The following is a 13,756-nucleotide window of genomic DNA, read 5'->3' as shown; positions in this document are numbered from 1 at the left end:
CTCTCCACTCAGCTAAGTCCTCAGCCCTCTTGTTAGCCCTCACTGGAGGAAGTCTTGCTAAGCTGTCTAGGATGATCTTGGACTAGAGAGCTTTCTGTCTCAGTAGCTGGGATTACAGGCCTGAGCCATTAAAAATATGCTTTAAAAATTAGTTTTTTAGATTTTTGTGTGTGTATGTTTTACCTATATGCATGTATCTATACCATGGTAGTACATGGTATTTGCAGAGGTAAGAACAGGGCATTGGGATCCCTTGTAAATGAATCACAGATGTTTGTGAGCCACCACATGGGTTCGAGGAACCAAACCAGGGTCCTGAGCAAAAGCAACAAGTACTCTAAACCACTAAGCCACCACACCAGCCCCCTAAAAATACTCTTAAACTTGGTTAATAGTAAATTTCATGTGAGAAGAAAAATCTCAAATAAGAACAAAATTCTAGTTCAAGTACAAAAGTTAATTTGTACAATTTTATAAAGTTTCTTAGCTTATAAATTTAAATGGCAATGTTTTTCTTATATATCTTAATCAGATTTCCTATTACCAATCTATAATCATATTACTCAAGTAATCTAAGATATTATTTTGTCAATGTTACATTTTAAAAAAATGTTGGTGTCATACGCCTTTAATCCCAGGACTCAGGAGGCAGAGGCAGGCAATCTCTATGGGTTTGAGGCCAGCCTAGTCTACAGACTGAGTTCCAGGACAGTGAGGGCTACACAGAGAAATCCTGTCTCAAACACTAATTTTAACAATTATATCATATGTCATTCTTTAATTTTTAAATCTTATTGTATGTGTACAAACACTTGGTTTATATGTATATATCTGTGTATCAATTGTGTGTTTGGTGCGCACAGAGTCCAGAATAGGGCATTGGATCCCCTGGAACTGGTGTTACAGACAACCATGAGCTGGGATGTGGGTGCTGAGAAATGAACCTAGGTCCTCTAGAAAAGCAGCCATCTCTCCAGCCCCTTAACTTCGTTTCCTATTCTTCTGTTTGAATTTCAGTGTTCTGGGGGGAACTTAATTTGTCCCACAAGGTAAGATACCTGGGACTGGAAGTCTTTCTTCCCAAAGCACTCTTTTAGCAGCAGCCAGAACTCAATTACATTACCTTTCCCTAAATATCAAAGAAAATTTAACCTTATTACTGTACTTTGCATCCTTAATATAATAATAATTAGAAATTATATTAAGTATTATCTAGAAAAACAAGATTTCAATTACATATGTTCTAAGTCTACAGTAGTTTGAGGCATGGACATGGATTCTCTATATTCCTGTCACCGAGAGGTGGTGGGAAAAGACGCCATCACTGTTCCCATCCGTCCTTCAACTCAGTAGCCTGTGGCTCCTGTGGCCAGCAGACTCTAGCAGAAGGGACGCAGTGTGACTTCCTTCAGGGTCACACTTTCAGCTCACCCATCTGAGCATGCTGAGCACACTATTCGTGGTCCGGCTGATGTTCAGAAACCAGAGATCTGACCTTCTGAACAGGATCATTCTACTTCCAGACTACCATGACCTTTCCTTTAAGCTACATATACACTATTGAGTTATAAATGCTATACTGTTTATATTGTTACAACTTTTATTTTATTTGAGAACCAAGGTAAAGAAAATAAATACATCACAGAAAGCTTCCTACCTCCTTCTGGTTGTATTTAATAGCAAGTTTCAGACGACTTAAGTTCATTCTTTCCTCTAGTAGTCCCCGTTTATCAAGAGGCTCATCACTTGATGTGTGGTTTAGGATAACTTCCAGTTCACGAGAATTCCGGGCTTGTGCAAGCAAATCTTTGGCAAACATTTTGCACTGACGGGCTAGTTCTTCATAATCATTCCTACAAAATGCACAGCCTTCAATCAGGAATGTCACTCCCACTGTCCAAGGAGATTAAATTCTCTGGAAATTACTTTATTCAGCAGTATTTAAATTCTGACAGGACTGCATAAGATCTTCTCTTTTCTTGCTGACACAGGAGCTTCCTGGTGCAGAAATTCTCCATGGATTTGGAGAAACATGCTTCCTGTGCCCATACTGATGATTTCAGGTGAGTACAGTATATTTTATAATCACTCTGAGAAATGTTGAGAAAACTTGCTCAGTTTTTTACTTCACTCACTTCTCTTTCTCTGTAAGATGGTGTCTTAATTAGGGTTTTTCTGCTATGAACAGATACCATGACCAAGGCAACTCTTAAAAAGGACAACATTGAATTGGGGCTGGCTTACAAGTTCAGAAGTTCGGTCATTATCATCAAGGTAGGAACATGGCAGCATCCAGGCAGATGTGAGGCTGGAGGAGCTCAGAGTTCTACATCTTCATTCAAAGGCAGAAAGGGGAAAAATGGCTTCCAGGCAGCTAGGATAAGAGTCTTAAAGCCCATGCCCACGCTGACACACTTTCTCCAACAAGGCCACACCTACTCCAACAAGGCCACACCTCCAAATAATACCACTTCCTGGACCAAGCATATTCAAACCATCACAGATGGCTAAAATTTCCCTTGATATTAGTCATGTAAACAATAAAAACAATGCTTTTAATATTACTAGGTAATTTAAGCTCACACTAACTTTCAATTATATACAACATATGTAAGCTATTCTAATACTGAAAAAGATCTGACAAATTAAAAGCACTCATTTGAGTGAAGTTCAAGTTAAAAAAAAAAACACTAACTCACCTCCTAAGAAACTCCCTTCTGAAGTACTATTTTCTATACTTTACCACTGTCTTTAAATTGCTTATAAAATAGGTCTTTAACATAATTTGTGAGAAATGAAGTTTAGGTATATAATTCTTTATTAAACATCAATTACATTAAATTTATAACTCAGTTAATCAAAAATAAGTATGTTGTATCCACTGCATACTCTTTCCAGAGGGTTACTGGTCCAGGAGCTGGCTGTATAAAGCTATGACTCTAACCTCAACCTTTTCCTTACAGGCAAACATTTTTCTTTTTTTCCTTCCTTTTTTTTTTCTGGGTTTTTTGAGACACGGTAATAGCCCTGGCTGTCCTGGAACTCACTCTGTAGACCAGGCTAGCCTCGAACTCAGAAATCCGCCTGCCTCTGCCTTCCAAGGGCTGGGATTAAAGGCGTGTGACACCAACAAGGCCCAAAAACATTTTTCTTATTCTTTACATTACTACATAACCTGAGAATAATTCACTGGCTTTCTCTGACAAAGTATTTATTACATGCCTTCTGGCTTAGGATATCTCATATCTAAACATTTAAGATGGCTAAAGCAAAAATACAATTTATTGATTTAATGTGCTTAATCTCTAATAGATTATGAGAAGATGATTAAGTACTTACATAGTTTAGACAGAGATACAGTTAGTGATGAGCAAGGATCTTGCACCCTAATTATAACTTTATGGGGCTTGCTTCCTCTTTTTCTTATTGTTTTTTTAAAGACAGGGTCTCTCAATGTGTAGCCCTGCAGGCCAGGAATCACCAAGTAGACCAGGTTGGCCTTGGAGTTCACAAAAGTTCTTCTTCTATCTCCCAAGTGCTGGGATTAAAGGTGTGTGTCACCATGCCCTTCCCTTGTCTCCCTTTCTGAGACACAGTTTTGATGAGCCACAGCTTTGTTATGTAGCCCAGGGAGCTGGTTTCACACACCAATCCTCTTGCTTCCACTTCACAAACGGTGGGATTGCAGGCATGTGGCAGCATGCTGAGCTATAACTTTGATTCTTTCAGTTTTAACTCTGCTTTTAACTCATTGCTGACATTAGTAAAAACATCTTTTGCAGACCTTGCTCTGCCTATTGAACACCAGGTTGAAATAAGGGAGTTTTAAGATAACATTCAAATCTAACTTTATTTGTTCATGGATGTAATACAATCATAGTAGTTGTTCAAATCTATTTTTGGAAAGAATTATATAAATTCTATTTTATATGGAAACAAAAATAAAGTTAAAATAAATTCTTCGTTTTTAAATAAAATTTATTTATAGCCTCATATCTTAATAAAATTGAATTTTTAACTATGTCTTGTGAGTTCCTCAAAGTGTGTGTGTGTGTGTGTGTGTGTGTGTGTTGCTGTGGTTTGAATATGCTTGGCCTTATTAGGAGGTGTGATCTTGTTGGAAGAAATGTGTCACTGTGGGGATGGGCTTGAGACCCTCCTCCTAGATGCCTGGAAGTCAATCTTCTCCCAATGGCCTTCAGACAAAGATGTAGAACTTTCAGCTTCCCCCATGTCATGCCTGCCTGGATGCTACCATGTTCCCATCTTGATGGTAATAAACAAAACCTCTGAACCTGTCTGCCAGCCCCAATTAAATGTTGCGGTTTATGAGTTGCCTAGGTCATGGTGTCTGTTCACAGCAGTAAACCCCTAAGTAAGACAGATGTTATACTAAGTTTTTCTTTTTAATGTAATGTACTTAAAGTATAGTAGTTCTAAACTTTAAAAGTTATATGTAGGTTTTCCTAAGTCTCTGGACTCAGAACTTTGAAGAACACATTGTATATGCCTGTATTAAGGCTAATGAAAACTTGTCTCTGATCCTGCTCCAGTTCAGTGTTAACCTTTCAAGATGGAGCAGAGCCATACAAGCAAAGCATTTTTATGTACAACCCCTGCCTGCACTTTACAAACCAGATGCTCTGCCACAAGGGTAACCTCAAGGTCTGCTGGGGATTCAGTGGTTAAAGAGAAGGGACAGAGGAGGAGGAACTAAGTGGCAGCATTAGTCATCTTACGAACAGACCGAGGCAGAGAGTCTACAGCAAAAGTCATAACACAAAGCATCCATCCTTTCCCACCTGAATTCCACCTCCACAAGACTGAGTTCCTTTAAGTCAGCACTAAGTTCAAATGCTCTCAGAATTGGATCCTCCTCTGTTAACATTATTAGAGCTGGACTGGCCAGACATCTATAGATATCAAGACGAAACCTGTGATAAAATTAGATTACAAAATGTGAAAAATTAAAACACCCTTGTTAGTTTTAATCCACAATCTTTAAAAACATATAAAGTATAAAATATTTAAGTTTAACTATACATATACCTATTTCAAGATATTTCCATAAGAAGAAACACCTAAAACTTAAATATTTTGAGAACAAACATTGGAAAATGTTTTCCACAGTTTTAAATTACTGTCTTTTTTCAAACATTCAAAATGTTGGCTGCCTTGGTATATCTAGGCCTGCAGTTTTCACCTCTCAGGCAGCTGAGACAGGATTGGGAGTTTGGAGGTTACAAAGCAGGCTTCGGGCTAGCCTGGGACACATAGAGAGAACAACTCCATATGGCTGGAGGGCCACAGACCAGAGAGGAGAGACTACTACCGATGGCTGTTTCCCTAACCAACAGAACGTCTAAGTCCCTGTCTTTATACCCATGGATGAGTGGGTCTCTCGCACCTCATTAGAGAAGCTTCTTCTGGCAAAAGACTGAGACTCTCTGAGAAACCCACAACTAATCAAAATGCAGAACCAGGAGCTTTTGGGTGCACAACCCCATATTTTACTTCTACAAGGCAACCTCTCACCTCAGGTTTGGGGGGGAAATACAGAAGAGGTAGGCAGAAAAGCTGCAAGAGTCAGCGGCCCAGACCCCTTCCTACAAACTGTCCTATAGGTATGACAGTGAAAAATGCACCCACGAAATCTCAACAATATGGCTGCCTAGACAAGACCAGCATAATGACAGCAGTGGATGTGCCGCTGTTCAGAGGGAAAGCTGCAGGTCACCTGTGCCTGTTCACAGTTAGCTTCCTCCAGGGGTAGCAGAGGGAGTTCCTGCACAGGCTGCTCAACCCGCAATGGCCAGCCCTGCACACATGTATACAAGCAACATTTAAATGGATTCAGGAGAGAGGGAGAGGGAGAGGGAGAGGGAGGGGGGAGAGGGAGAGAAGAAGAGAAGGAGAGGGAGAGGGAGGGAAAGGGAGAGGGAGAGGAAGAAAGGGAGAAGGAGAGGGAGGGGGAAAGGGAGAGAGAGGGAGAGGGAGAGGGAAAGGGAAGGGGAGGGGAAGGGAGAAGGGGAGAGGGAGAGGGAAAGGGAGGGGAGGGGAAGGGAAAGGGGGAGAGTGGGAGAGGGAGAGAGGGAGAGGGAGAGAGGAAGAGGGAGAGGGGGGAGAGGGAGAGAGAAAGGGAAAGGGAGGGAGGGAGAGAGAGGGAAAGGGAGGGGGAGGGGAAGGGAGAAAGGGAGAGGGGGAGGGAGAGGGGGACGGAGAGGGGGAGGGAGAGACAATGAAACAATAATTAAGAGACCATGGATTTAGGAGGAGGAACACAGGAAGAGCATGAGACAGAAAGGAGAGGTAGAAATTACATAGATAACATGCTCATGTAAAAAGTTCTCAAAATATAAAAATTAAAAAAGAATGACAAAAAATATAATTTAGGCCGGGCAGTGGTGACGCACACCTGTAATCCCAGCACTCTGGGAAGCAGAGGCAGGCGAATTTCTGAGTTCATGGCCAGCCTGGTCTACAGAGTGAGTTCAAGGACAGCCAGGGCTATACAGAGAAACCCTGTCTCGAAAAAACCAAAAATCCTAAAAACAAAACAAAACAAAACAAAAACAAAAAACAAAAAACAAACAAAAAACAACCTAATACAGTACAAATTGTTGGGCAAAAACAGCATGCATATCATATACTCTCAGATATTATTGAGAGCAATAAAATAAAAACAGTGAATTTCCCACACGCCTTTGTTATATTCACTGGAGTAGGCACCGCCATCCTAAATTTAGCCGTAATAGAAAATGGAACTTTAGGCTGTTTTAACCTGTATTTCTTTAGGAGCTCAACTATCCTCTCAAGCTTTAGAGTTATGCTTCTGTAAATGGCCGGTTCAAATTCTTTAGCCCATTTTTTTTTCTGTTGATTATTCTCTAGTCAAAAGTGATTCAAATACCATTTCCAGTTGGTTGTTTAACTTCTTACTTTCTTTGTAATGGATTTTTTTTTTAGATAAAATTCTAAATTCACTGACACATTCGTCATTTAATCTATAGCTATAATGTTACTTATAAGCAAAGATAGTCTGCATTCATGGACACAGAGGGGGCTAGGGAGGAGGCTTGCTTGAACTTAAGGCTAGCTTGGGAAATGTACCAGGATACCATATACAAAAAGAGACAAACAAAACAAACTACATTCACTTGTCTATATGTCTTTTCCCCCCACATTATACAGGTTGAGCTCACAATCCTTCTGCTTCAACCTCTCAAGCAGCTCAGATTATGGGCAGGTACCACCATATCTGCTTTATCTGTATCTTAAGTATTCCTGTAGAGGCACTTGCCTGCACTATAACTACCCAAATATGTATAGACAACTATATTTATATTGATTGACTTTATCAGACCAATCTTCATAAATGGTATGTCAGCACAAGCAAGGCTGCACCGAAGGGACCCCATGTGCAGCAGCAAGTGATCCAGAAACAGTCCACACTCACTGTATGATTTTAAATTAATTTCCAGTCATTTCATATTCACAACCTTTTACTGTTTACTGTTTCACAAGTCTCGAGCCTTCCACTGAAGCTATCTATGGCTGAGATCTCTCTCAATCCTTCCTAGTCCCCATTCAATAAAAAGCTGTAGTTTTATCAGTTCAGGCTAGTAAACCTGTAACTCTGAGTCAGGAGAACCAAACACTGGCCTGGGCAAAATGACCAAAGGAAAACTGGTTCTCAAGACTGAGACTGCAAGACTGTGACAGCAAAGGACCAACCAGGAATGTCAGTGAGACTCTGGAAATAAGAAAGCCATATATGGAGTAATAGCATGTCTACAAATGCCTAGCTGACAAGACAATTACACACTTACACAAATGAAAGTTTGGAAAACTTTCTTAACACAGGATCATGTGCAAGAACCATAAGCAACGATGCCATTTGGACAGAATTTGCCAAACAGTCCTGAGATGGATACAGAAATTCGGCTGTTTTTCCTATGTACTGGAGGGTTGCTAAGAGCATGATGTCTTAGTTTAAAATGGTTAAATTCTCTGAAGTTAAAATGATCAATGATAACTTTATAAATATTCTAAGATCAGAACTTTACATTTTGAAAGAGTAAAATTTGGTTTGTTACTTTACTTTACACCTTATTAGAAATAAATATATTTTCCAATCCCTCAGAATTAAGGTAGCAGTTACTAGTAAAAAGAATCTTGGAATCCTTTGTATAAATGTATATTAAACAGCACATTTAGGAATAATTTACAGTGGTGGCACAAGCTTTTAATCCCAGCACTTTAGAGGCAGAGGCAGGTGGATTTCTGAGTTCAAGACCAGCCTGGTCTACAGAGTAAGTTCCAGCACAGCCAGGGCTATACAGAGAAACCCTGTCTCAACCAAAAACCAAACCAAAACAAAACAAACAAAAAAGGAATAATCCACAGGTCAGGAGAATTTGTAGACAAGCTATACATTAAGAGAAAAAATCGTATCCTTCCTTAACCATGTTGATGCCTGAAACCATCAGAGCATCAACATTAGTATGATAGTCCTCAGCTTGTAACACTCAACTTCCAACTATTTTTTAACTACTTTACAAAAGAGTGAAAGAACTGTATATTGAATAAAAACTGAACATCACATTTTTTGGTTATTAGTATTTATTACCTAAACATTTCTAAAATATCACTGCATTTTTAACAGTTCTATTTTACAGTGACCAAAGCGGTTATTGCACAACTTGCCTCCATGAAAACATCTTTGGATACCATGTATAATAATACCTAGGGCAGAGTAATTTTCTAAATACTCTCTGCTGGTCTCAAATTTATGATCCTTCTTCTGCCTTACCATTCTAGGACATGGGGTTACAGATGTGTGCTACCATGTCTAAGACTGCCTGTATATCGCTCTGTGCTGCTACAATGAGTATCAAAACCATATACGAAGCTCATAAAAGGCTGATGCTGAAAAGCTGGCTTCTCTCAACCAACTCACAGCCACGCTTGTAAGAAAACTGCCAATGAAGTGATCTTCTTGAACCTAAAGAAGGCAGGTCCTTTCTTGATGTTAAAAGAGATGATAAATAGTAAAGAAATAAATATAAATATGGTCTAGGAAGAAAAATAAGAGGCAAAAAGAGTTCAAATATTTAGTGAGAAGTTTTGTGAGCTGGAAAGATGGCTCAGTAGTTGAGAGCATTCATTGCTCCCGGCACACATATGGTAGTAAACAAATATAACAGGACCTGTGAAGCTTGGGTCTTGGAAACCTGATAAAGTGTGGGAAGAGAAGGAAGAAAAGACAAACTACACTCACACAGGCACATACACTGTGAAGCTGGGATCAGGTTGGGTTTTGCTACATTTGGAATCTCTCACACATTTACTATGTTAAACACAGGGGCGGGACTAGCCATTCTCAGTAGGAGATCTCTATAGGCAGCTATCTCAGGCTACACCTGGGAGGAGGAAGCTGCATTGATTGTCTTTGCACATTCCTCAATTAAGCTGTGCTCTATCAGGGATAATGGTACACACCTACAATCCAAGTATTCAAGAAACACAAAGGCAGAAGAACACAACTTTAAGATTAGCTTTTAAGTCCTCAAGGTGAGTTCCAGGCTAGCCAGTGTGTATATGTATATAGTAAGACTCTACCTCCAAAAGCTAATGAAGGTCATCATGATGGTGGTGCTGACAATGGAATAGTAGTAGTTTGTTTTTCTTTATAACTTGCCCAGTGGTCCCTTTCCACTCTTGCTAATTTACCTCGTGAACAAAGGACCTAGAAATCTGGCTCTCCTAAGTTACCCAAGCATATTTCTTAAAAGTTGCACTGAAAGAGCTTTTTCCCCCAAGTAAGTATCGTTGACAGGCACATTGATTTTACTCTTCTATTTAGCAAAATCTTAATTTCCTCACCTGGAATGTCTGAGGCTGTCCTTTTTGTTTTTTGCAGAACACAGCGTGCATTCACAGCCAACAGCATGGGGCTTGGGCAAAGACACATCCTGCTTTAAAAGCATTGTAAGAATTTCATAGTTGTTACGATGAGCAGCTAAAATAACAGGTGCAACATCCATCGTTGTTGAATATTCCGGATTCTGAATTCGTTCCATAAGTTTCTGAAAAATATTCATATAAATGTCCAAGGGTTATTATCTGTGACTTCAAAAAATATATTTATCTAAAGGATGGAATAAAAGTAATATTAAATAAGAAACATAAGGCTTATTTTAAGAATACATTTTACTTAGACTCATTATTTTAAAACTTTAAAATTTTAATTCTAATTAACAAATGTTATATAATAAATACAATCTTCAATAGGCAACATCCTAATACTATGGTTCCAGTTTTTATTAATATAGAAGCAAGAGCATCTAGAAAAATACTTTAAGAAAAAGTATTAATATTTTTAAAAATTAATAGAAACATGAATGATAAGGAGAAAGAACAAGAATTTTAGGAAAACAATAACATGGAAAAATGTTCAGAACAGCCACAGTATAAATGCATGAGGAAAACTAAACTTTCCCCCCATGTGGCCTGCCTTGTCCTACAGACAGCTATGAAGCTACTTCTTTATACAGTCCCTTCCCTGCCTGGCCTGCAGCCCATCACAAATATGCAAGACCACTGCAATCACAGTTAACACTTGGCAAGAACTGGAGCTGTCAGTCCTATATCTTCCCGTGTAATGCCCGCAGTGAACTACCCAGCTGAGTGCAATTAGTAAGCATGAAGAAACTGAGGCTCAGAGAAGTGAATGTGCGGAACCACAGTCAACCAGGAGCTGACTCCATCAGGGTCAGTGTGACAGGGACCCTGAGCTCCTCCCACTAACTGGGACCTTAGGCCAGTGAGTGTATGAAATGAAGACAAAACATTTAGTAGTTTAAGTATAGAGTTAAATAAAAGGGTTGGCTATTTTATGACTATTGCATATTCTTTCCAATGCTTCTCACTTTTTTGCAGAGGTTTCCTTGAGAGCTGTTTGACTCCAGGGTAAGCTCATCAAGTTCACACTTTGGTAACTTTTATTAACATTGTAAAAGTAGTGTATACTCATTTTAAAATATCTGAAAAATACAGAAAAGCAGAAAGAAGAATAAAAATGCCCATATTCCTTCTACTCAAGTAATACCTTATAGTACAGTATTTCCTTCTAGCCCTTTCTTTACCCCTTTTGAAAGACACATTTTGCATACATCCTAGTGTACTAAGCATCAGTGATAAAAACAACAGTTCTTGATAAAAGCAATACTTCTTAGTCCTTCAAATATCAAAACAATAATCTCATCGCCTGAGAGCCCAGAATCTTCAAGGGACCAAATCATGCACAGAATTTTGCATGCAATTTAAGGAAACTCAGAAAATCTGTGTTCAAGATATTCTGTGACATAAATGACATTACAGCAAATATCACTATAAAAATAGCTTTTTACAAATTTAGGACTATCTTATTACCATAGACCCTCCACTAGAATTAGAAGTATAGGTTAAAAAGCCAGGAAAAATTTGAAGTTCTTGATACATAATGTCAAAACCTTTTCAACGGTTTATATTCTTGATAATATGGGGATGTACCCATTTTATAGTAAAGTTTTACTCACAGCAAATAGCATGGTCATTCTTAATATGAGTGAAAAACAATGATATTTTAATTTACTTTCTTTTAAATACTGGTAAATTTTGATATTTTCTCATATGCTTTTTTTATGAAGTTTGTTCATGTACTTTTTGATTATTTATTGGAGATTTCATATTCATTAATTTATGCAACAGTTACATAAAAGCCTAAAATAGGTACTTTTTCTGATTATATTATTGGTCAAAAAGAAAATTATATTTACTCCCAGGCTTAAAGTCATAACTGAAAAAGTGACCTTCTGTTTCCTATGAGGAGTCATACCTAGAACACTACTACCTGACATGTGTTAAGATTAAAGTTTATAATTTCATTGCTGATAGCATGACCTACATATTTTCAAATAACCTGTATTTTAAAGTGGATAGTGAAGAAACAATTCAACAAGCCAAAGCTACAGAATGGACTCACTTAAATAGTAAAAGAAAAATATACTAAAATATTTATTTTATCCATTTAGAAAGAATAAAGCTATTAAAAGGTGATTTTGTAGCCACTGTAGTATTCAGCTAAAGCCTGAGTAACCTTTACTTGTTAGAGACAGAGCAGAAAATGTCCTCTTCACTGACCAGCTGGGACTGCCAAGGCTTCCCACTGCTGATGGCAATGGTGACGAGGTAATGCTTGCCACTGTTTGAGTGGTACATAGCACCCCACCTCACTCTGAAGAAAGGAAGTGTGTTCATAGATAGAAGGTGGGACAGGCATATAAAAACATAATAGGAACTGCGGGACAGAGGGTGGACACTGAATGGGAGTCTTTCATCTTTGGTCCTTCAGTGACAGAATCTCCTCTCAGCCCTCTTCATTCCATTCTTACTGGTTTCTCACCACCATCTGAACTGAGGAGTATTCTAGGAAAGTCACACTTTTTTTGTTGTTGTTAAACTAGTTTTTAAAGTGTGTGTGCATCTGTGAGTGGTTGTGTTTAAAGATCGAGACCCGAAGCTTATGAATGATAGAGAAACATTATATACTGTTGACAACACCAGGTTCCCAAATCATAGAGGCTTTTTTAGTAGTCTAAATGAATATAAAATTTGTTTAGTTCTTTAAATATATTTTATTCTGAAATCAATCAGCTGATAACCTAGCAGTTATTAAAGCTGATTGTTTTACTACACCTTCAACAATAATAAATGTTAAAAATTCTTAAATTCAATATACAAAATTATCTCATTAAAATTAATATTAACATTTCAATGACTATCTTGCTACTGAGAAAACTAATAAAAATATAAAAGAAAAATCTTTAATTAGTTCAACCACTAAGAAATTATTACTATAAAGTAACATTTGCTTAATTTTCCATATCTCTTTTCATGTGTATTCTTAAGAAATTTTAAAAGATTTGTTTTATGTGGATGAGTGTTTCATCTGCATATGTCTGGGTACCATGTCCATGTAGTGTCCAGAAGCCAGAAGAGGGTGATGGATCCCCTAGAACTGAAGTTGTAGATGGTTGTGAGATACAATGTGGATGCTGGGAACTGAACACTGAACCCAGGTCTTCTGCAATAATAGCAAGTGCTCTCAACCACCAAGTCATCTCTCAGCCTCTTTTCTCTGTATACTTTTGACCTATATATATCACAATCCTCCTTTTATCTAACTTAATTTTTTTCTGAGACAGGGTTTCTCTGTGTATCTCTGGTTTTCCTGGAACTCACCAGCTGGCCTCAAACTCAGAAATCCACCTGCCTCTACCTCCCAAGTGCTGGAATTAAAGGTGTGCGTCACCAGTGCTCGGCTTAACTTAATATTTTTTATTCCTAAAACTCAGTTTTACAATGTCATCTTTAGCTGGGTATGGTGAGTCATACCTATAATTCCAGCACTTGAATGGTAGGGGCAGGAGGCTCAGGAGTAAAGGTTATCCTTGGTTACACAGGAGGTAAGGCAGTCTACAGAATACATTAAAGCTGGCCTCAAAAACATTTTTAAGTAATTTAAGTCACTGCCTTGTGTTCCAAGTTTATACATGTGGTTATTTATATTTCCTGTTTTGACTTTCAGAATGTTTTCTTTTTCTTTTTTTCCTCCTGTACTAGGAATGTAATCAAGGGCATGTTAGCTGTATGACTGAGCTATATTTAGGATATTTAGGGTATGTGTTCCACTGCTACACATAAAACATAAATC

General features: G+C 38.2%; 1 protein-coding gene across 5 annotated transcripts in view; it reads right to left on the bottom strand.

Moving 5' to 3' along the window:
• Nucleotides 1–13,756, bottom strand: part of Trpc1 (transient receptor potential cation channel subfamily C member 1) — a 46,107-nt gene that overhangs the window by 17,728 nt on the left and 14,623 nt on the right. For 4 of the 5 annotated variants that reach the window (XM_052187629.1, XM_052187630.1, XM_052187631.1 and 1 more), the window contains 3 exons: nucleotides 9,886–10,088; nucleotides 4,803–4,934; nucleotides 1,658–1,853 (listed from right to left, as the gene is read on the bottom strand). In XM_052187629.1, coding sequence (XP_052043589.1) covers nucleotides 1,658–1,853; nucleotides 4,803–4,934; nucleotides 9,886–10,088 — 531 coding nt within the window. Of the gene's footprint in view, nucleotides 1–1,657; nucleotides 1,854–4,802; nucleotides 4,935–9,885; nucleotides 10,089–10,931; nucleotides 11,037–13,756 lie in introns of those variants that run through there. The other variant, XM_052187634.1, reaches the window with a different exon arrangement.

The sequence above is a fragment of the Apodemus sylvaticus genome, chromosome 7 (assembly GCF_947179515.1).
Source record: "Apodemus sylvaticus chromosome 7, mApoSyl1.1, whole genome shotgun sequence".
Taxonomy (NCBI): Eukaryota; Metazoa; Chordata; class Mammalia; order Rodentia; family Muridae; genus Apodemus; species Apodemus sylvaticus.
The sequence above is the reverse complement of the archived record's forward strand: the minus strand, read 5'-3'. Positions and strand labels throughout refer to the sequence as shown.